At 46.3% G+C, this 20,739-nt stretch overlaps 10 protein-coding genes across 10 annotated transcripts; 5 read left to right on the top strand and 5 right to left on the bottom strand.

The window, feature by feature from the left end:
• Window positions 1-16: 16 nt before the first annotated feature.
• On the top strand, window positions 17-1,292 carry L203_100903 (uncharacterized protein; the record flags this gene model as incomplete). Its single annotated transcript, XM_066210355.1, has 3 exons — window positions 17-1,029; window positions 1,081-1,150; window positions 1,197-1,292. The coding sequence occupies 3 exons, from the start codon at window positions 17-19 to the stop codon at window positions 1,290-1,292; spliced, it is 1,179 nt and encodes a 392-aa protein (XP_066066452.1).
• Window positions 1,293-1,623: 331 nt separating this feature from the next.
• L203_100902 (uncharacterized protein) lies at window positions 1,624-2,977 on the top strand (the record flags this gene model as incomplete). Its single annotated transcript, XM_066210354.1, has 6 exons — window positions 1,624-1,843; window positions 1,920-2,145; window positions 2,198-2,334; window positions 2,395-2,512; window positions 2,577-2,734; window positions 2,790-2,977. 6 exons carry the CDS (start codon window positions 1,624-1,626, stop codon window positions 2,975-2,977), a joined length of 1,047 nt encoding a protein of 348 aa, XP_066066451.1.
• Window positions 2,978-3,476: 499 nt separating this feature from the next.
• L203_100901 (uncharacterized protein) lies at window positions 3,477-4,815 on the bottom strand (the record flags this gene model as incomplete). Its single annotated transcript, XM_066210353.1, has 3 exons — window positions 3,477-3,611; window positions 3,666-4,070; window positions 4,180-4,815. 3 exons carry the CDS (start codon window positions 4,813-4,815, stop codon window positions 3,477-3,479), a joined length of 1,176 nt encoding a protein of 391 aa, XP_066066450.1.
• Window positions 4,816-5,256: 441 nt separating this feature from the next.
• Window positions 5,257-7,630, top strand: L203_100900 (uncharacterized protein; the record flags this gene model as incomplete). The annotated part of the gene is made up of 7 exons (XM_066210352.1): window positions 5,257-5,454; window positions 5,498-5,554; window positions 6,475-6,502; window positions 6,554-6,951; window positions 6,999-7,127; window positions 7,176-7,255; window positions 7,303-7,630. The coding sequence occupies 7 exons, from the start codon at window positions 5,257-5,259 to the stop codon at window positions 7,628-7,630; spliced, it is 1,218 nt and encodes a 405-aa protein (XP_066066449.1).
• Window positions 7,631-7,893: 263 nt separating this feature from the next.
• Window positions 7,894-9,583, bottom strand: L203_100899 (sorting nexin-4; the record flags this gene model as incomplete). The annotated part of the gene is made up of 5 exons (XM_066210351.1): window positions 7,894-7,932; window positions 7,996-8,469; window positions 8,517-8,647; window positions 8,702-9,191; window positions 9,239-9,583. 5 exons carry the CDS (start codon window positions 9,581-9,583, stop codon window positions 7,894-7,896), a joined length of 1,479 nt encoding a protein of 492 aa, XP_066066448.1.
• Window positions 9,584-10,494: 911 nt separating this feature from the next.
• On the bottom strand, window positions 10,495-12,530 carry L203_100898 (uncharacterized protein; the record flags this gene model as incomplete). Its single annotated transcript, XM_066210350.1, has 3 exons — window positions 10,495-11,651; window positions 11,700-12,173; window positions 12,224-12,530. The coding sequence occupies 3 exons, from the start codon at window positions 12,528-12,530 to the stop codon at window positions 10,495-10,497; spliced, it is 1,938 nt and encodes a 645-aa protein (XP_066066447.1).
• A 249-nt stretch (window positions 12,531-12,779) lies between these two features.
• Window positions 12,780-14,759, top strand: L203_100897 (T-complex protein 1 subunit alpha; the record flags this gene model as incomplete). The annotated part of the gene is made up of 7 exons (XM_066210349.1): window positions 12,780-12,815; window positions 12,863-12,917; window positions 12,975-13,029; window positions 13,081-13,174; window positions 13,226-13,377; window positions 13,426-14,350; window positions 14,400-14,759. The coding sequence occupies 7 exons, from the start codon at window positions 12,780-12,782 to the stop codon at window positions 14,757-14,759; spliced, it is 1,677 nt and encodes a 558-aa protein (XP_066066446.1).
• A 78-nt stretch (window positions 14,760-14,837) lies between these two features.
• L203_100896 (uncharacterized protein) lies at window positions 14,838-16,401 on the bottom strand (the record flags this gene model as incomplete). The annotated part of the gene is made up of 6 exons (XM_066210348.1): window positions 14,838-15,009; window positions 15,069-15,226; window positions 15,280-15,596; window positions 15,643-16,116; window positions 16,161-16,194; window positions 16,240-16,401. 6 exons carry the CDS (start codon window positions 16,399-16,401, stop codon window positions 14,838-14,840), a joined length of 1,317 nt encoding a protein of 438 aa, XP_066066445.1.
• Window positions 16,402-16,853: 452 nt separating this feature from the next.
• Window positions 16,854-18,035, top strand: L203_100895 (uncharacterized protein; the record flags this gene model as incomplete). The annotated part of the gene is made up of 4 exons (XM_066210347.1): window positions 16,854-17,148; window positions 17,199-17,359; window positions 17,415-17,852; window positions 17,898-18,035. 4 exons carry the CDS (start codon window positions 16,854-16,856, stop codon window positions 18,033-18,035), a joined length of 1,032 nt encoding a protein of 343 aa, XP_066066444.1.
• Window positions 18,036-18,454: 419 nt separating this feature from the next.
• L203_100894 (uncharacterized protein) lies at window positions 18,455-19,754 on the bottom strand (the record flags this gene model as incomplete). Its single annotated transcript, XM_066210346.1, has 10 exons — window positions 18,455-18,582; window positions 18,642-18,700; window positions 18,764-18,794; window positions 18,851-18,932; window positions 18,976-19,086; window positions 19,139-19,205; window positions 19,278-19,335; window positions 19,417-19,423; window positions 19,487-19,604; window positions 19,651-19,754. The coding sequence occupies 10 exons, from the start codon at window positions 19,752-19,754 to the stop codon at window positions 18,455-18,457; spliced, it is 765 nt and encodes a 254-aa protein (XP_066066443.1).
• Window positions 19,755-20,739: the final 985 nt, after the last annotated feature.

The following is a 20,739-nucleotide window of genomic DNA, read 5'->3' as shown; positions in this document are numbered from 1 at the left end:
TTCTCCAGATCCATCAATGTCTCGTCCTCTTGTAAACAGTACTCACGCTGTATCCGCGACTCCTACTGACCCACAATCAAACCCATTTGCTCCTTCACCACCCCGTCCGCGAGACTCGGGTCTCAATGCCATCGGCACTCTCCTCTCAAAGCCATACGACGATACAGATGACGAATCCGATTATGGTCAAGAATCAGTACATACGTCCGCTTCAAGATATCCTGTTGCGCGCTCGGGACCAGTGATAGGTCAGGCACAGGGATCCATGGCTCAAAAAGTAAAGAGTTTTGAAGGAGAACTCGATACGAGTAGCGACACGATGAGCGCAAGAGTTGATTTTCCCAGTCCTATTTTGCAGAAAGACCAAGGACATGGTACTTTTGGTTATAGTTCGTCAAACAGCCTTCCGCCAACGACAGGCTTGGGTTTGCAGTCTGGTGTGCCGCGAGCGCCCTCCAGATCAAATTCCAATGGTGCTCTCCAGCCTGATTACCATGCCCCTCTTGAGGGTGGTCGACTTTTACCTGCTCGATCGTTCACTGAACCACTGCAAATCAATTACAATACCTACCCTCCTCAAGAAACTGGGCATCGTGTTGCTCAACATAACATCAACATGGCTCGCCCGCCGCCTCGTCCCATCCTTCTTCCTGCCCCTACCACTCCCATCTCTGCCCTCCTTGCTGCCCCACCTCAACCACATTTTTCTCCTATGGCTCCTCCGTCCCCTACTGGATCCCCTGCTCTATCCGTTTCGCACGATATGTCTAGTTCACCCATTCCTGCGCATGCTCGAGCTTCATCAGCCGCCTCAGAGTCTATCCGAGGCTATAACATAATGGCGGAGAAAAAAGCATTCTTTAGAGAAGGACAAGAAGAGCTCTTTTCGCCTATCTCACCACGTCCCAGACGAGCCAAGCCCTCTGGACTTCAACACGGCTCCAGAGCGATAAGTGGAATGGACTTTTGGAAAAGGTTTTCTGTATCGGTGCATGTCGATGAAGCTGAGAAACAAAAAGGTGCTTCTAGGTAGGCTGCGTTTGTCATTTGGCGATTCACTTGCTTACGACAAATGTCTAGTGACTGGCTGAGCAAGGCACAAGCAAATAGGGGCATGATCAAAAAGATGGCTTATGTTCTCGTTTTCTTGGTAGGTATTATGATTTAAAGATGATGTGCTATTAACACAATGACAGATTGCGCTAATTGTAGCTGCCATTGTCATTGCTGTTGTCATGAGTCGCAGGTCAAAAGACGATTCGGGTAGTTCCAAAACCAATGGAAATCTTTAGAGTCGACAAATAGATTTGAAGAGAGTGAAATTACGAGTGGATGGACATTGACATTGTTACGATACTATAATGACACCTTGTACAATCATGTTTAGACATTATGATATACCCGCCATCTGCGGCATACGTTTAGATTGTATGTTTCTTTCTAGTCCTGACCAATTCCAGTGATTTAATATTTATCGCCTCATTCTTCGCAGGTCTACAATTAGGCACGAAGAAATAATCCCGACACAAAAGATCATCCACATCCAATCAAATTAATATTCTTTTTTAAGAAAATTCCATTAAACTACATCTATTGAGCTCATTCCACCTGTCAAACTAACATATGATGGGAAGACCAACAAAAGAAAAAAACTATCCAACTGCTCGAGGGCGCGGTCGTGGACGAGGTCGAGGTGGTGGACATGCTTCGGTTCGACGAGGGGGCAGTGGTCGGCAAAAGGCTCTAGCCACTGGCCAAGGGAGAGGAGATGAAGGGATGAGGGATGGTATGGACGACGAAGAGGTTTTTAGAAGGGTTATGGCAGGGGAGAATCTTGATTCTGGTACGCCAAGTTCAGTCTTTGTATACCGAGAGCGACCCTCATATAGTAAAGCGCTGACTAAATGTATTATCTATAGATGCCGATTCGGATGCTCATCTCCAGTTGAACGCTGCCTCTAGCTCTAATACTGGATCAGAAAATGAAGAAGAAACGGAAGATTTACCTGCTACGATAGAGGTACCCGTCGCGATGTGGGATTTTGATCACTGTGATCCACGACGATGTTCAGGCAAAAAGCTCGCGCGGCATGGATTGATCAGTTCAATGCGCATAGGACAGAGGTTTAGGGGAATTGTCTTGACGTGAGTCTCTCCTAACGGGAGACGACATGGGGGCTGATCTGGGAGGAGAAAGGCCACAAGGGAAAAAGGTCATTTCGCCAGAAGACGATGAGATTGTGCAAATGTCGGGGCTTGCCGTGGTAGAGTGTTCTTGGGCAAGACTGGACGAAGTGCCCTTCAACAAAATTAAATCTCCATATGAACGGCTCTGTAAGCCTTTTCCTTTTATCTGTCGGTTGACACAAGTTGATCTTTTTGGCTTGAACAAAGTGCCATTCTTGATAGCGAGCAACCCAGTAAATTATGGCAAACCATGGAGATTAAACTGTGTAGAAGCACTCGCTGCAGGATTTTATATCACCGGGCACGATGATTGGGCTGAGATTCTGTACGTTACCTGCTTTTGGCCCATTATCAATTGACTCTTAACACTGTGGTTAATCGCGGGGCAGACTGTCAAAGTTTTCATGGGGACATTCTTTCTACAAATTAAACGCTCATCTTATCGAACGTTACCGCACGTGTACAGATGCGGATGACATGCAGGTCATGCAGGAGACTATACAAAAGGAAACGGAAGAGGCACGAGCTGAGCGAAAAAGACAAAAAGGTTTGATTAGGTTTCACTTTCGTCGTCAATTGCTAATGAAATGAAACAAATATAGAAGCCAACGAGGGCGGAGACTTACTGCGTGCCAACCCAAACCATATTGGAAAAGAATGGCAAGATGAACCCGACGCAGGATCAGAAGAAAATGATAGCGATGGAGACCGAGCCGACGTCGAAGCACTCATCTCTACTCTTGATAAAACGACCATAGATGATACTGTCTCAGCAGACGAGGAGAGATGATGCATCTTGCGTGTGCCAATAAAGTACGTATAGTCAGTAAGCATACTATGACACGACATCTGGTATTGTGACAATGTGCGATTCCCACTCCCTAACCACAGCATAACAATCAAAACACATAGCACATTTTGTCAATTTTGCATTCTTTTGGCTTTGTATGAAAGAACTATAGATCCGCAAGGTTGCCGGCCAACATACAATATACAGTCAGAAAATAGACAGAAATTCCAGGACAAGAATGTCACCAAACCACCAGAAGAACGAAATCTTGACGCAGGAAATGCCAAAGGATTTACAGAAAAAGATCACGACGCAATGTCAAGCCCAAACGATGCAGAGTGATAGTATACAACATGACCACGATAATCTCACCCAAAAAAGACAATACCGAGTTCTATTGTGCATGCAGAGATGTCTGCCGCTTCTTTTTGATTTTCTTGCCGACAAAATCCACTGCCATGGAATCACGATGCGAAAGAGCGAAACAAGGCGAACAAGGTCATATCAGTGGACGCTGCCCAGACCCCGCTTCTCCTGCGCCTGCGCCAGCCTTTCTTGCAGCCTCTTCCATTTCCAGCTTTGCCTTTTCCTCTGCTTTTTTCTTCTTTCTTTGCAACTTCATATGCACCAACCCCTGCAGGCCGTGTATTTCGTCAGTATTCTTTCCTACTAGCACGAGCTGACCCACGCAGGCATTACACAACGTCCTCGGTCCCATCGGACCTCTCCTCCACTCGGGTGTCTCTGTAGCACCACAGCCCAAGCATTTTGTAGATTGGCCCTCCTTTTTTCCATTTGAGTTTTGACGCTTTTTGCCTTTTGCGTTGCCATCGTTAAATATAATACTACTTGCCCCGATTATACCTGAGAGCCCGCCATTGGGTCCCAATGGTCCGGTACTAGCTGTCCCAGGCAGAGTTAAAGTAGGCGGCGGCGATACTTGACCAGTAAGAATGTTGTGGCCAACCTGGGCCAAGTCCACGAGGGAGCTAAACGTCGCTGGCACAGCGGCTTGCGGCGGGTTGGGTGCTGGCTGACTGTTGGGCACAAATGCTGGAACCGCGTTATATATATGTTGATACAACGCCAAAGCCTAAGATGCACATGAAAAGTTAATATAACAATAATAAAGTGTGCAAAAAGGAGGTTTTGCTTGGAGACGCATCGCCCGATAAAAAAAGAAAAAAGCATCAAAAACCTACTTGGGCGTACTCATCAGCACCAATCCTCTCCCTACTATACTCGACTCCGCCTTCACTCGCTCCCGCTATATAGTTTTGAGCAGACTGTACCTGCCCATATCCCATCCCACCGTACCCGCCACCACCAGGAGCATACAAAGCGGGCAGTTGGTACGGTGTACCCGAGTTTGCCTGGTTGTATGGCCCGGAAAGTACTGGATTATTCATATACAGACTGGATTGTGTAGGATACAAATGAGGAGGTAGCTGCCCTTGTGTCTGCCCTTGCGTTGACCGTGGCGGAGGCTGGGACGGTGAAATGTGCGTTTCCTGCTGGGAAGGAGGAATCATAACACTGTGAATGCTAGAGATGGATGTGTTTGAAGGCGTACGCTGCAATTGTGGCCGAGGGTAAGGCTGGAAACGGGGCGAAGTTGAGGCAGGAGTTGAACTGCTCCCTCCCGCTGGGCCTGCATGGGTTACTCCAGATCTTGCGACTTGAGGTGAAGAAAGAGTACCAGCATTAAATGTGCCATGAGTGGCCGGAAATGGCATATAGCCTTGCGAGATCGTCTGAGTGTTGGCATGTGAGTGATGTGGTGGATGCGCGTGAGAGTGGTAGCCTAAATGCGGGGTTTGGCTGGGAAAGTTTGTCATTGCAGAAGAGAGGGAAGAGACAGCTAGGAATCGGGCACAGATGGGAGAGGATGGCTGTCGTAAGACAGACAAACCAGCCGATAAGGAGAACAGCCCATGTATAGGCAGGAGAGAGCGAAGATATAAAATATAGAAGAAAGATGTAAAACAGAAAATAGTAACTTAATAAAATAAATGGAAAGAGATGCAATAAGATGGCAGAAGTGCGTGCCTGAAATAAGAATCCGGACCATCCAACACACCACTAGTCTAGCAATATTTGATTCCGGGTGGCCAATATTCCAGGCCCTGGCGGCGACCAGCGCCTTGGAACGCTCTAACGCAGTTGTGCAAAGTTAAATGACCCTCCCTATAATGGGTGGAGGTTAACGGAGATGTAAGAGACTCCGTTACTGTTGACTTTCTTCGACGTGGATTTGTAAAGATTGTTTAATGATAAAAATGGCCATGTACGGCCATACCACCAACACACTGTCGCAGCGGTCACATTTGCCGTCTTCTGGTCAAGAAAAACAGTACTCAGAGTCTCCCTATGGCGGGGGAATGAGCAGCGGGTACACAAGGACGGCGCATGAGCTGGAGGGTCAGAATGATGAAAGGCTGGATGGCTTGCTCGGCAAGGTCAAAATTTTGAAAGACGTGAGTGAGCAGGCTAGGAATGTGCTGACAATGCGGCTGCCAGATCACGACAGGGATAGGCAGCGAAGTGCGAGACTCGAACCAACTGCTCGGCGGCATGGTACGTAGAATGGTTTGTCTTGAGCTGATATTCTCTAGAATGACTCCTTTTCGTCGACTTCAAGTTTTCTGAGCGGGACGTTTAAGCGCATGAACAAAATGGCGAGTCGGCAAGGTGGTAATTGGTGCTGGTTCATGATGTTTTTGGTGCTGGTCTTGTGGATATTTGTGGTATTGTGGTGGCTGAGAAGATGAGTGCTAGCAGAATCGGTGGGCATATCGTTTCGTGAAAATTCGCTCAAGATTCAAGGAATGTTGCAGTTTTAAATGTATCAAAGTGGCTTATCTTTCTTTATATACTTGTAACCAGATACCTATCAAGAATGGATGATTGTAAGTGCGTCAGCACTTTCACTGCCAGTGGTAAAGACCGAAGATAAGTCCGTCAACGGAGAACACAAGGATAAGGAAATAGATATATAGACCAACTGTAGAATACTTTTACTTTAGATACTTCATTTCATGCAATACCAGTGCTAGATTTGCCGTATTAGAACGCCTTTCATATATACTATTCACATACTTATCATCAACAAAACCCAGTGTGGCACACCAGATGCCTTCAATGATGAGTGATGGATAGGCATGCGGATAACGGGCACGCCTAATTCAATAACACGTAATCCAGGTCATGAGAGTCCAGTTCCATTCTTAACCTTTCCTTATGCTATATATTTAACGGGATCAAATTCTTTATAATATGGAACTCAGTCACGTGACTTGTCATCCATCTTTCTCGATATTTCGCTCAACGTTTGTGATTCTTCATCTTCTACCAAGTCGCAATGGCATTGGAAAAGTGTACCAATCAAGCATGCGGCAAGGATTTCGATCCTCAATGCAATGCACGCGATGCTTGTTCTTTCCATCCTGGAGGACCTGTACGTCAGCACAGTCTAGGCATAGCTGACCACCCTACAGTTATTCCATGAAGGTTTGAAATCATGGTGTAGGTTGTCTTCTTCTCCTGCCTGTTACCTGCTAATTTGCTGTATGATAGCATGCTGTAACGATACAAACAAGCCTGTTCTCGAGTTTGACGCCTTCATGTCTATACCTCCGTGCACCAAGGGCTCCCATTCGTCTGTTCCGAAAGCTGCAGCTCCGAAAGCAAACACAATTGCTCAGGCTCCTGCGCTGACGAATGTCTCCTCTACCGGCGTAGAAACTTATGGAACGGCTTCTGTGCCTAAAGTCGATAAACCTGTTGCAACTGCTCCCATAACCACTGCGTCGGCTGTCGCCGAACAAGAGCTCAAGGAAGAGAATGACGATCCGTCGCTCTCGGTGCCAGCAGGAGCTAAGTGCAAACGGCTAGGGTGTGGTGCTCAATGGGAAGGAGAGGCCATTTCGAGAGGCACAGGGGAGAATGCGAGGTGTAGATATCATCCGCAGCCTGTAAGTAGGTTTATTCAGAATAGACACTGCTGATGATTTATTGCTAGGCAATTTTCCATGAAGGTTCCAAAGGATATCTCTGTTGCAAGCGCAGAGTGCTTGAATTCTCAGAATTCCTTAAAATTAAAGGATGCAAAGAAGGGGCACACCTGTTTGTTGGTGAAAAAAAGGATGAGGTGGGCAAATTTGCAGTTAGCCAACTCTTGACTAACTTTGCAATGTAGAACAAAGAAGAGTTGATCAACTGTCGATTAGACCATTATCAAACACCAACTCAGGTTCATGTGTCAGCTTTTGCCAAAGGGTATGTCTCACCATCTTTAAACAATCGACGTTCTGATTTGTATGTAGCGCCGACAAGGATCGCTCAACGATAGAATTCACCTCTCAAAATTTATCCTTATCACTCTACCTCCCTCAGAATAAACGAGTGGCTAAAACCATCACGCTCTATGGCCCTATAGATCCATCGCAGTGCTCTTTCCGTATACTAGGAACAAAAGTTGAGATTATATTAACAAAACCTAAGCCTGCCTCTTGGCCATTGCTTGAGTTACCTCCTGCCGGCACAGAATTGCCGCCAGGTTATGCATTAACGTTCGGGGTAAGCGGGAGAACAGGTACTATTGGAGGAAAAGAGATTGTCTTGGCTCCTGAGGAAATTGCCAAACGAGGATAGGATGGTGCACCTCAGTTATTTCGAGTGAGACATAGTTGTTGTTGTGGTTGTAGTCTGAAATTTTGGGGAGCTAGATTGAAGATATATGTGAGCGTGGCGTGAAAGGCATGAAAGATCTAATTTTGTCTTAATATGGCAACAATTCAGTGAACAGGAACAGCCATATTGAAGCTTTAGCATTATAGTAAAGACCACTGCATCAAAGCAGATATACAAGAAGCATTATTTCCTTTGATTCATTTTTTGACAACCCTCAATAAAAACTAAACGTCGACCCGTATTCTTTGAAGTATTGGTATGACCTGAGATGGATTATCAGTTTCTCTTCCTCGCTCATATGCCCTCACACCATTCTATCTACTTACCCTATCCCAATCATCCATAGCAGTCTTAAACATCTCAACTTGTCCATCTACATAACCCTGCAGAGCCTCCTTCATCTCTTCTCTCTTTTCGAGCTCGTACCAAATATGTTCCTTGATCACCTCTTCAGAAAACGCATTTGAAGTTTCGTGGGCGATAGTGACTGCTTCTTGAAGTTCGTTTATTTTTACATCCAACTTTCGCATACGTTCACGACGAGTATGGATGTCATCTGTGCCCCTAATCTTGTCCACTTGGTCTCTCAGATATGTACCCAGTCCTACAGGCGCCGCTGTATGACCTGAAGACAGTGCTGCCAGGCGATCTCGTTCGGAAACGACAGCGCTCAAGTAAGCAGAAAGTTCTTCAAAGTCAAGATGCTTTTGATCCCGAGATTTAATGGTAGCACGGTGAGCCGCAGAGTAGGCCAAAAGGGAATGAGATGCAGCCAAAAATGGCTCAGTTGTTGTGTGGTTCTAACTACACATCAATACAAATCAATTGAAAAGTAGGAATGACCTGCAGTATGTTTAAGCAGAGTGGAGAAATCCAGCATCTTCTCTGCAAACCGGTTAAGGGGTTCAGTTATACCTGACTCAAGATACCCCAGTCCTTGATATGCCGCTGTCATATCTTGATAGTCGGAAGCTAAATCTGCTGATTCTCAGCCTTTTGCACGAAAGAACAGAAAACAGCAATATATCCTACCCTCCAATCGATTTTTGCCTCTACCAACCACGCGCTGCACGCTTGTCAAACCTTCCTCAAATCGCTCCAGTTCATCAATCATCTCAATAAACCTCGCGTCAGGTTTTCGGACTTTGGAGAATGCGTTAATGAAGGTATCCGACAATGAGTCAATCAACGAGCTTTGTGATTCGGGAGGAGGATGGGCAATATGGTGATGCTTGGCTACAGTCCATTCTGTGCTTTGCAAAAAGTCTCCCACAAGCTTGCTTCGCTGTAAAGTCGGATGTCGACTGATCCTATCGGCAAATCTCTGTAGATCCTGTCGCCTTTTTTCCACAAATTCAGTAGAGAAACGGTCCCCTTTGATATATTCTAACCGATGTTTGTCTGGTATAGGTGGGATAATGCAGGCAGGAAAAGCCTTGGCCAGATGATCATGTAGAAAGACAAAGTCCTGAAAGCGACGGCGGACCACTGTCTTTGGTCGTATAAAAGTTTGCAAGGTAGTCTGTCCCTATTTGAGCTTAAAACTAACGGAAGTGAGCGAAAACTTACCTCTGTTCTAACAGCATAGGAAATATACGTATCCTTGTTTCCCTCGTGCTCTTTTGCTGGCTCTTGAACCTCTATACACATCCAGCGTCCATTCCACTCTTTTCCATCAACACCTTTGCCTGCATGCCTCTCTTTCCTCTCCAAAGTTATTGTATCCTCCGTACCTATACCATAGTCGTCATGCTCCAGTGAGGACTGCGGCTGAACAGAGGAAGGTGAGATGGTCTCAAATCCCTCTGAAAAGGGCGAATGAGCCGGAGATCGCTCAGCGGCTGGCTGTGAATTTGCAGGAGCATCGTCCCAAGCGATAGAGTGAAAGCCATCATCGTCTAGCGGTTGAGCCATTCTAAAATTATGTCTTGAGATATTTGTCAAATGTCTACAGAAGTTAAAAAGAAACAAATGAATACTCACGGAGGGAAATGATGGAGGAAATGGTGGGAATGTTATTAATCTTTTTAGTGGGTTAATAATAGAGGCTTAAATACTATCATGACTGTAAGTGCAAGCACTTCACTTGCCACTCTTAGAAACCCCGCGGGATTATGGGCTTTGAGGATGATAGATAAACGTTGAATGATTAGATACGATTTCTTTAGATACTTCATTTTCGATGCATGACCAGTGCTAGTTTTGCGGTATCAAGACTTTTAACAATATATATATATATACTATTTTTTATATAGTATTCAGCATCGACAACTCAGTGAGGCCTCCCTGTGCCTACAATGACGTATCATACTTTACCACTCATCTTTTTTATTAACCATGTTGTTCTTAACAATATATATATTTAATTATTTCGAGAAATGAGAGAAAACACTAATACGATTAGAAATATGTAGAAGAACTGACAGAGCGCTCAGCAGCCTTCACCTGTTCACCCATTCTATAGTAGGAGACGCTTTAGAAGACTAAATTTGCTTTTTGAAAGTATTACAGTCTAGGAAATGCTTTAATAGATCAGAAATCTACAAACTGTCTTTGTTCTGCAACATATATACAGAGATTTAGGGTCCAGTGGATGAAGTCTAGAGATATGATGTCTGCAGCCATGATGCTTTTCAATATCATAAGAGACTTGAAAGAGTACAACATAGGAAGTGAAGCTGAGCATTATGAAAGAGTAGGCAATAATTTTAACATCGGAAGCCCATTATTATCAGATAATAGGCAGCGAGAAGGATTTAAAAAGTACTTTGCATTCGATAGTAAGTGTATAACCTTTTATAAACTTGTATGCAACTCTAAATCAGTTATTTCCCCCCAAACCTAGCCTCTGCAGCTCTCGCTCGGCGTTCTCTTTCAATCTGCATCCTCACCTCGGCGCTCAATCCTGCCAGACCTTCTACTCCTCCTCCGCCTAGCTTCTGAGGACCTTTAGATCCCATCTTTGTCGCCTTTTCTCTTTCTTGCTTTTCCTCTTGTAATCTCCTTTGTTCCTCATCTCTTTCTTGCTGCTCAGCAGCTTCTTGTCTAGACTTTTCTCTCTCTTTCAACTTGTCTTTCAAGCCTTTCCGTCTTCCAGCTTTTTTCTCTCTTTGCTCAGTCTCTTGCTCTTCGCTCAAGCCTTCAGGAACTCGTGCAGCTTTCCAATCCCACCATCCGGCATGATCGTATGCGACCCGTCGATAAATGTCTCGAATAGCTTTTGAAGAAGAATGATCATATGGTCGTTTAGAAGGGTCAGATGGTACGGATACAGTCGGATCAAATTTCAATTCAAGAAGAAGATATTGTAATATTTCTCCTTGAGAGTGAGAAGACGCCATGGAAAGAAGGGAGGCTTGAATAGACTGGCTCTGCTCTTGACCAGAACAAGGAGATGCAGACGATGATGTCGAAAGGAATTCTGTCGAATGCTTCTCCCAAAACACTTTGAAAGCATTTAAACGTCCTTTTTTTACCATTTCCTCTAGTCGTTTCTGTCTATCGAGTCGGGTTTCTTCTTCAGCAGAAAGCTTAGGAACTTGCGCTTTGAACTTTTCAATGGACGCAGGTGCTTTGGCTTTGGGTTGAGTCTTGGGCTGAAGAGACGCGATGTACTGTTCGTCTAGCTCTTTCAATGCCTTCTCCGAAAGGTGAGAGATCTTCATACGCGTAAGCTCATGCCAACATCTCAACAACTCTTGCAAAGTGGGTCTTCTAGTAGGGAAAGGGAATGTTCGTATTCGTCGATCGCCTTTTTCCAACGGTGCACCTTCATACCCCCAAAAACTCTTTTTTCCGTGTGCACTGGCCCTAATAAATATACACTCTGAAGCATTAATCTCGTCGGACCATTCTATGAGGAGGGCCTGAATTTCCTCTTGAAGGGCCTGTTCGCCATAACGACGGAGCATGGCCCCTGCAGAGGCCGCTTTAGATTTATTGTTGTCATTGATGGCTTGAGATCCACCTTGCTTCCTACGAGCTGAGATCCATATTAGCTCTGATCACATAGTGAAAGAATAGCGCTTGCTAGTATATCGATGGAACGTCTTATGTTTGATGATGCGCACATCACCCGCACCTTTTACATCTTGCCGCTCTGTCTTTTCTCTGGGCTGTATTCCAACTATCATTCCAGCAAAATGTCCGCCAGCAACCATCAAAAGCGTCAACTGCCTTTCCTCGTCTTCTTCTCGATCACCACTGAGTTGTATTCTTTTCAATTCCTCCAGATAATCCCCGGCTTGTTCAAAAGGCGGAAATAGTGCTCTGTGCACACCGAATTGAGTATCTGGAGGAATGCCTAGTTCAGGTATGGGCACTGTAGGAGAAAACCATATGACAGCTGTTCGAAGATGAGCACGACGTTGGCGATCAGCAAGCTCGGCAGCCTCAGAGGAGTTGTCTGAAGAGGTATCAAGTTTTTGATTCTTAAGAAGACGAGCCACTTTTGATTGGTCTGATCCCGAGGAAGATGATGCGCTCCCAGATATTGACGATATACCTATGCCGCTCGTTTAGCAGTCACAAAACGACCTCAAGGTATTGCTCAACCTTCAACCATATTATCCCACTCTTCAGCACTCACGGTTTTCCCTCCACTCATCTTTGACTTGGTATTATACCTATGCCAATCACTTTTGAAGTGTTCCCTCTGTTCTTCCACAGAGCCAAACTGGGCATTAGGGCATGTCTGACACCTTATCCCTGTCCCAACAGGCAGAGAAGATGGTGGTGTCTGGATAGGTATTTCTTTAGGCTTCAGTGGCTGAGCTTGAATGGAGCGCACTGAGAGATTCAAGAGCAGCTGAGATGGTATACTGTAAACCGAAATTGTACGGCCAGTAACGACCGTCGACATGTTGATGACTGTTCGAAAACGAAAAGGAAACAACAAGATGTTGTTGTAACAAAGAAGAAAAAGAAAAGGTCAAATATAAAAGTTACGTCAACCTAAAGTCCGGATCCGAGAAAGTGAGTCCGGACATGCATACCAGAATTTGATTCCGCTGGCATGCTTTCCTTTTGAAGCTTCTTCCACATTCTTCGCGTCAAAATATTGAGAATTTGTTAAATCTTTTCATATTCTTCACTTTGAAGATAATAAAAAATGGCATCTACAATGTACCAGAGAGACCCAAGAGCGGTGAGCTTCGTTGTTTGCAAGGTTGAAAATTCGTTGATAGACGCTAGGGCCTTTTTTTGGGAGGTTCAAGGACGAGTGGTGCTGAAGTACGGGATGCCAATGGTTGGTTGGACGATGTAGAGAACGAAATGAGCCACAAAGTCTGATTACTTGGCTTAGTTATGGCTTGTCAAACTGTTTCAAACATCCTAAAGTCATCACTAGGACCTGTAGGGTGAGTCTCGAAAAGTCGACCGCAATAATTATGCTGATGGATGATGGGTAGTCTTGACAAGATGCTTGTGGACAATGTTGGAGATGTTACCATCACAAACGATGGTGCTACTATCCTTTCGCTTTTAGAAGTCAACCACCCTGCTGTAAGGCTAGGTTCGGTATAGGTTTGTCAATCCATGCTGAGACTTTTGCAGGCCCGGGTGCTCGTTTCTCTCGCAACGCAACAGGATAAGGAAGTTGGTGACGGCACCACATCTGTTGTCCTTCTTGCCTCCGAGCTTCTCAGACGTGCCAACGAGCTTGTGCGAAACAAAATACACCCAACAACAGTCATTACTGGTTACCGGTATGTAGCTATCTGTAAGTTTCTGTTTAAAGCTCACCGGGTTATTAGACTTGCTTGTAAAGAAGCTTGCCGTTTCATGGCTGAACAGCTCTCAACAAAGGTTGAGAAGCTCGGTAAAGATTCTCTCATCAATGTATCCAAAACCTCCATGTCTTCCAAGATTATTGCCGCCGACGACGACTTTTTTGGCCCTCTTGCCGTTGATGCTATGCTCGCTGTCAAGACAATCAATGCCAAAGGCGAAAAAAAGTATCCTGTAAAGGCTGTCAACATTCTTAAAGCACACGGCAAATCCGCGCGAGAGAGTTTCCTTGTTAAAGGCTATGCTTTGAACTGCACTGTCGCTTCACATGCGATGAAGACTCGCATCACAAATGCCAAAATTGCTTGTTTGGATATTAACCTTGCTAAGCAACGTATGCACCTTGGTGTTCATATCACAATTGATGACCCCAATCAGCTCGAGACAATTCGCGCACGGGAGAGCGAGATTACCCTCGAGAGGGTGCGAAAAATTCTTGCTACTGGTGCCAACGTGATCTTAACCACCAAAGGCATTGATGATCTCGTTTTGAAGGAATTTGTCGAGGCTGGTGCTATGGCTGTTAGAAGGTGTAGGAAGGAGGATTTGAGGAGGATTGCAAAGGCTACCGGAGCCACTCTGGTTTCCTCTTTAGCAAACCTTGAAGGCGATGAGACATTTGAGGCTACAAGTCTGGGTTACGCTGAAGAAGTCATTCAGGAAAGGATCAGTGACGATGAGCTCATCCTTGTCAAGGGTACAAGGGTGGTCAATTCTGCTTCTATCATTCTGCGAGGTGCCAACGACTTTATGCTAGATGAGATGGAAAGAGCGTTACATGATGCGTTGTCCATCGTCAAGAGGACATTGGAGAGTGGGAGTGTTGTCCCTGGTGGTGGAGCTGTAGAGACTGCATTGTCTATCTATCTTGAGAATTTTGCCACCACCTTGGTAAGTTCTTTTCTCTTATTATATCTACACATGCTAATGTACAATGAAGGGTTCCCGAGAACAATTAGCTATTGCTGAATTTGCCTCCGCACTCCTCACCATCCCTAAAACTCTCTCTATCAATGCTGCCAAAGACTCTACCGACTTGGTTGCTAAACTTCGAGCTTATCATAATGCTGCTCAAAATGCTTCTTTGAACGATCCTAAGCGTGGACTCATGTTTTATGGACTTGATTTGATCAATGGTGAAGTCATTGACAATAGGCAGGCAGGTGTTTTGGAACCTACGATAAGCAAAATCAAAAGTTTGAAATCTGCTTTGGAGGCAGCGACGAGTTTGTTAAGGATAGATGACAGTATACAAGTTGCACCAGAACAAAAGGAGGAGACTAGTCCTCATGGGCATTAGAGGAGTGACGTTTTAGTTTAAAATGTAATGCATAACTTCAGGGCTACATTCATGACTTTGCTTGTAATAAGATCCTGCTTAAAAAACTGTGCCGTCACTGATAATTTCAATAGGAGGTCCTCCATCGGCCCTCTTCTCTTTGGCAATTTCCCTTCCACCCTTCCATGTCGCAGCCTCCAGGACCTGGGCAAGGCTTAAGATATCCTGGCTTACATCAAGTTTCTCACAGATAAGACTGTGGATCTTGTCTCTGTCTTGTTATTAGCTATGCCATCCGTTCAAGGGCTGGTGCAAAGTTTAGGCACATACAAACAAATAACAGTCATGGCTCGCCATTCAATGACAGCGGGATGAGAAGGGTTTAAAACAGGAGGTTTGTCGTTTCCGTTCAAGTAAGCATCCTCACCCAAAGTGTCTGGCTTGATGATGAGGGCTCCAAGGTCGACAAGCAATCCACCATTGCGGTACTGCGCCATCAGGTATTGAGTATACGAGCCAACAGCAGATAGAAGCCACATACCTCTGGTAAGCCAGTTTGTCCTAGACCCTTCTGTACCTTCCATCCAGCTTCACTTTCAATAGCCTCCACAAGTGAGTAGCACAGCCATTGTGTCAATTTGTGGAATGGAACAAAATTGTCACCTTCCTCTCTTGTGGCACGAGCCTGATTGAGGGTTCTGGAAAGAGAAACACAAGGCCAGACGTCACCCAGAGGGAAATCTGAGTGAGAAGGCAAAGTCACTCTAGAAGGCCAAATTGGGAGCAAAAGTTCAAAAAGAGTTGCCCAAAAAGTAACAAGTGGGAGGGTCTTGTTGTCGAGCTTAGACTCAAAGTACTCTGATGCTATATTAGCAAAGATGTTTAGAGAAAGCATTCGACTTACTAAGCAAATCGCCAGGTCTTCCTCCAGCAACGAGATCGGGACGAGCGGCAAGGGCATCACCCAGCTTGATCAACAAATTACACCTGCCTTCCAGGCCAGCCATAGGGTTATCATCTGACACTTGAAGATGCTTGGAGAGCAGTTCCGGGGTGAGATTCTTCAATCCTTCAGCATCAACTTGGAACTTGTTGGAACTGTTGCTTGAAAACAACCCGTCAATAAACATGTGGTAACTGGCCACCGCCAGACCTTCACTCCTCCCACCTTTCCAAGTGACTTCGCCTTTATCGTTCGTCTCGATATAAGCCCAAGTAGGGCCGGCACCAGCATCCAAAAGAACGGACACAAGATACAAGTCTATAAGCGTACCTGCACGATCAATGGGCCGAGATGTGGGAGGGAAAGCAGAGTTCGCAAGGAGAGTGGAGATGCGGTCATTATCCGAAGTGACAAAGTGATTACGCCTGCAATGGGCTAGCAACAAATCAGCTGGCTTCATTATTATTTTCATAACTTACGTGGAATAGACTGATAATCGGCGCCAAAGTCTCTCTGAGAGGAGTTAGTACCACACTAGTTTATCTATGTTAAACGCACTTTGATAATCTTTATGCAATAATCAGCAACATCTCCCAGCTTGGCTTGATGGAAGATCCAATGGTCAAGCTTATTCTCCACGCCAAGCTGATACACCTTGGTAGAGCGTTCTCTAACTGCCTCCAGGGATCGAAGGTAGGATACAATAGCTGGTGTGGACATGGTGAGTGATAGGTATGGGAAAGAATCTATATAATGTATTATTCTTATATAGGAAGCGAAGCTGATAAGAAGTAGCCTGGCTGGTAGAAAAGTGAGTTTCTGAAAGGACGAGAGTCGAATGTCGTGTTGCTACTCGATAGATAAAGGACAGAGTTAGGGTAAGCCCGATACTAACGGACTACGACTTTGGGTGTCTGTGTGACGTTGCTGGATAACTACCTGTTGAGAGTCTTGTAAAAATCTATCAAATAGTTCATGGAATTGTAAAAGAAAGATTAAACAATCAAAGATTATCTTGATATGAACAAAGTTAACTGGGAAAGAACGCCACACATCTTATGACCCAAAGGCTTATCATTTTACGTAACATAAAATCACGTGACTATGAAATGCCTTATCGTCTACTCTCTTTCTTTGAATTCGCTGAATTTTGATATTAAAAAACATTCAGTATGAGTAAATCCACCACCATTTTACGCGCAGTGCTTGGAATATCCAGTGCTGGGAATCCAGCACTCTCTTTACGTTCATTCTCAACATCACTGCATCTCTGTGCAACACACAAAGATACAACGTCCTCTAGATCCCAGTCGCAAGCCACCGATGACCTCCTTAGAGGACTAGGTAAAAAGAGCGGTACGTCTTCAGCAACGCAAGACACAGTGGGGCCCTTCCCTCTTGGTGTTGGGCCAACGGGGCGGAGAAAAACTTGGCAGAAATGGTCACAGCTGGGACTTGGAGGCAAAGGTAAGTTGCATTGTACCATGATGAATGATGGTAACATGTGGTCCGGAAAGTGGTGAGGACGACAAGGCAGACGGGAAATCTGGCGGTTATTCTCTTCGGTGGAGCTCTCTTTGTCGTCCTCACGATTGCTCTCACGACTGAACTATTTGCGAAAAACTCTCCTTCCGTCTTGTACTCTCGAGCAATCGATATGATTCGTGCATCTGGATCTGTAAGCTCGTGGCGACGTCATGCTGAAGAGAGGGTTGGACTGACATGCGATCCAGTTAGACGGTTATCTGCTTCATCCTCTGAAATTCACCCATTCACCGCATTCTTCTGCGCCCATCCGTGGGACACCCTCCATTACGCATACCTTTATTCGACATCCCACTTCGGGTCGAGAACACCTGGTTATCTCATTTTGGGTCCATGGGCGTGGTAAAGATGAGAAGGAGCCTTTGGGATGGGTTCGAAATTCATGGAATGGCGTCGTTGATTGGGGTAGGAAGACCCTCAAGGACGCCGGGATGGTAGGATCAGTGGAGGCGCTGGAAAGCAATGTCGAAGAGATTGAGGAAGAAGAGGCACCCAAAGCTGGGCTACTCTCCCAGTGGTTTGGAGGGTTGAACCTGAGGGGTACAAATCCTACAGCCAACAAGGCCAAGGAAGTGCTCCCTCCCGGGACCTACACTGTAGGCGAAGCCAGAGGAGAATACTTCAAGGTATGTGCAACTGCCAGCTTGTAAATCCCTCGCTAATGTTATCAGGACGAATCCGGCCACTTCACCCTCCTCTCTCTGATTGTCGACATTCCATCTTCCAAAGTTGCTTTTCCTGGACGAGTAGTCATCTACCAAAGCCCGGAAGCAGAGACAGAGGGCCTCCTTGGCAAACATATCCGATAAGCATCCAACCCAGAGCCATCTTGACATGCACCTGTTGTAAAGCATTATACTTGCGAATTCATCGTCCGTGTATCTGAACTCCAGCGAATATACTATTAATAATGTATTATATACCTCAAAGACCTTGCTAAAGTGGATCAGAATCCTCCAGATGAACTCGAGGTCTCTCGACTACTTTTAAAAGATGCGATGCGATGCATGGTAATTGAATTAGGCGTGTGCTATGCGTGTTTGTGTGAGTACAGGTAACGATGGGTACAACAACCTGAATGTTTGGAACGTGTATAGGGTTTGCTTCTTATGGCACATTTTGACGAATACACTTTTATCCGCTTTTGACGGCATAAACGGCGTACAACTTTTGAAGATATTTGGCACCGGGATGGGAGAGCTACGGTGTCAGCGTGCATAATGGCCAGTCACGTACCTGCTGGATGCAATTGTCCATCATGGCCTGCACATCGCTCTGGCGGTAGCCGTAGGCGAGCAGCTCTGGCATAAACGATTGAAACTCTAACGACAGGATGTGCGAATGAATCCGTCCTGCCTGTACCAAGCTCGACGATGCTACAGAGCGTCAGGAATAGATACCACCAGGACACCCACCCTCATTGGCATAACAAGCGACGGGAACGCCCAGTTCCTGCACATAGGCAGAGGCACCACTAGACAATGTCAACTGGATTCTCTTCGGTCAAACCTACAAGACACCAGCCGACTGAACACACTCGCCCAACTTGCATCCCATCTGGGAATCCACTGATCCATCATCAGTCCAACCCGTCTCGCAACCGTGCCACAACCGTCCCGCTTACCTCCCCTCGCGGTCAGCGCCGCCTTGACAGCAGCATTCCACTGCCTCAGACAAGCCGGCACCGGGCAGCCATTCGCGAGCTCCTACACCACCCGTCAGCCTTTTTTCACGACCCTTCTCCCTTACAAAAGACACATCGCTCTCGACCATGATCAAGAGTCCACCCCGACGCAGCAGCCTCGCCAGCCGCTCAATCAGCGACCTGTAACTCTTGACGGATCTTGCCAAACCCTTGACCTGGATCAAGTCTGCCCATCGTCAGTCCGTCCAAGGCCACACAATCACCCACCAAAGTACCCCGACGACCATGGCAGCGGCCGGGTGATATCGGCAGACGAAAAGTCGAGGTTTCCATGCTGCACCGCGTCTCCGGCGTACATCTTCCAACTCGGCCTGCCCGTCAGCTCGTCCTCGCCAGTTCAACTCACGCAACAGCAGCGACATCCGCAAAAGGCTCAGCATTCGCAAGCTGTGCTGCCCACCGACCTATAATGAACAAGCCAAACAAACCGCGCACGAACCACCATTAGAACAATTCTGGGACGCGAAAGGAGGGTCAGATCTTACCTGTGCCCTGCGTGCCATTAATCCGGCCATCAGCGAGAGCCGACACGAAAAAGCGGCGATGTCCACTTACGGAGCCAACGTCGAGCACGGCGCTGCGTCGTCCAGACGCGTGCACCTTGGCGAGATGGTCGTGGATGACGGCGGAGTGGTAGGGCTCGACGAGCAGGCGGTGCATCGTGTCTTGCTCTCTGAGCCTGCAGCGGGTCAGCGAGACGGCGGAATGACGCGACGCACCTCAGTCCGTCACCCATCGACGCGTCCTTGGCGGGAAAGCAGGGTGAGAGCGGTGAGAGAGGCGAGACGGGCGAGGAGACAGGAGAGCGAAAGAGGAAACGCATCTTTTGTGGGAAAAGAAAACAGAGAAATCGGCCGGCTTTTTATCCACTGCCGCGGCAGTGGAAAAAGTAATTAAGAAAGAAAGATACAATAAAGTAAAAAGTTCAATAACCCGAGAGTCGAGTGCTAGTTTAGGGTGACCCAAAGGAACCAATAAAAAATGTCTGTCGGTGTTTGCGTGTTATTGGGTTAATCACCGCAAACTATGACGTCAAGGCTGCCTTTGGTGGCACACGCTGAGATCCGCGCCAAAAGTGTGGATGGGCGTGACGCGTCTGGATTACTACGGTGATGGCGTTGCTTACGGCTGGGACGGATGGTTTGGTACGGTGGTGGACATTTTATCACTTTGTCTGTTGCATCTCTACAAGCTATTGCGTTTATCACGATATCGGTGTATAACGACACCTCACGCTATGCAAGACAACAGCACTGACGACCGATTCACCTGGCTAGGTCAAAGGACAGGACTAGGTGACTGATAGATTGGGCCGTCACACTAGCGGACAATACACTATGACTGGGTGGAAGAACAAACGCGAGCTCCAGATTCAACCTAGTCGATGAAAACCACCACGGATGGTGGTAATCGTGAATACAAACCAGCTGTAATGAAAAAAAACCCTGATCTGTCGATTTGTATTCCACATGGTGTGACTGTCTGGTACGATTAGGAATATTGGATCGGGACGAGACGTACGCTATGTGGCTCACTGAGTAGTGACGATACAGCTCTACCAAGATTGACGATGGGCCGCTGGCCGCTGGCCAGTTGCTATAGGAATCACCCACATACGTACGTACATACGCTAGCGCCTGGTTTCTAGTCTGCGTTTGTTTCCACCACAGGTGCCTCTCTCTCTACGTTTTCTCTACCGCTGCGGCCTTTGTGTGCGAGCCGTCTCTGGTAGTGGTGCTGGAGGGACAGAGTGGATTTGGGAAATGGTGGAAGAGAGACGGAGAGTGTTTGTAGTGGCCATTAGAAAA

Source organism: Cryptococcus depauperatus, chromosome 1 (genome assembly GCF_001720195.1).
Source record: "Cryptococcus depauperatus CBS 7841 chromosome 1, complete sequence".
Taxonomy (NCBI): Eukaryota; Fungi; Basidiomycota; class Tremellomycetes; order Tremellales; family Cryptococcaceae; genus Cryptococcus; species Cryptococcus depauperatus.
This window is presented reverse-complemented; position numbering and strand designations above follow the sequence as displayed.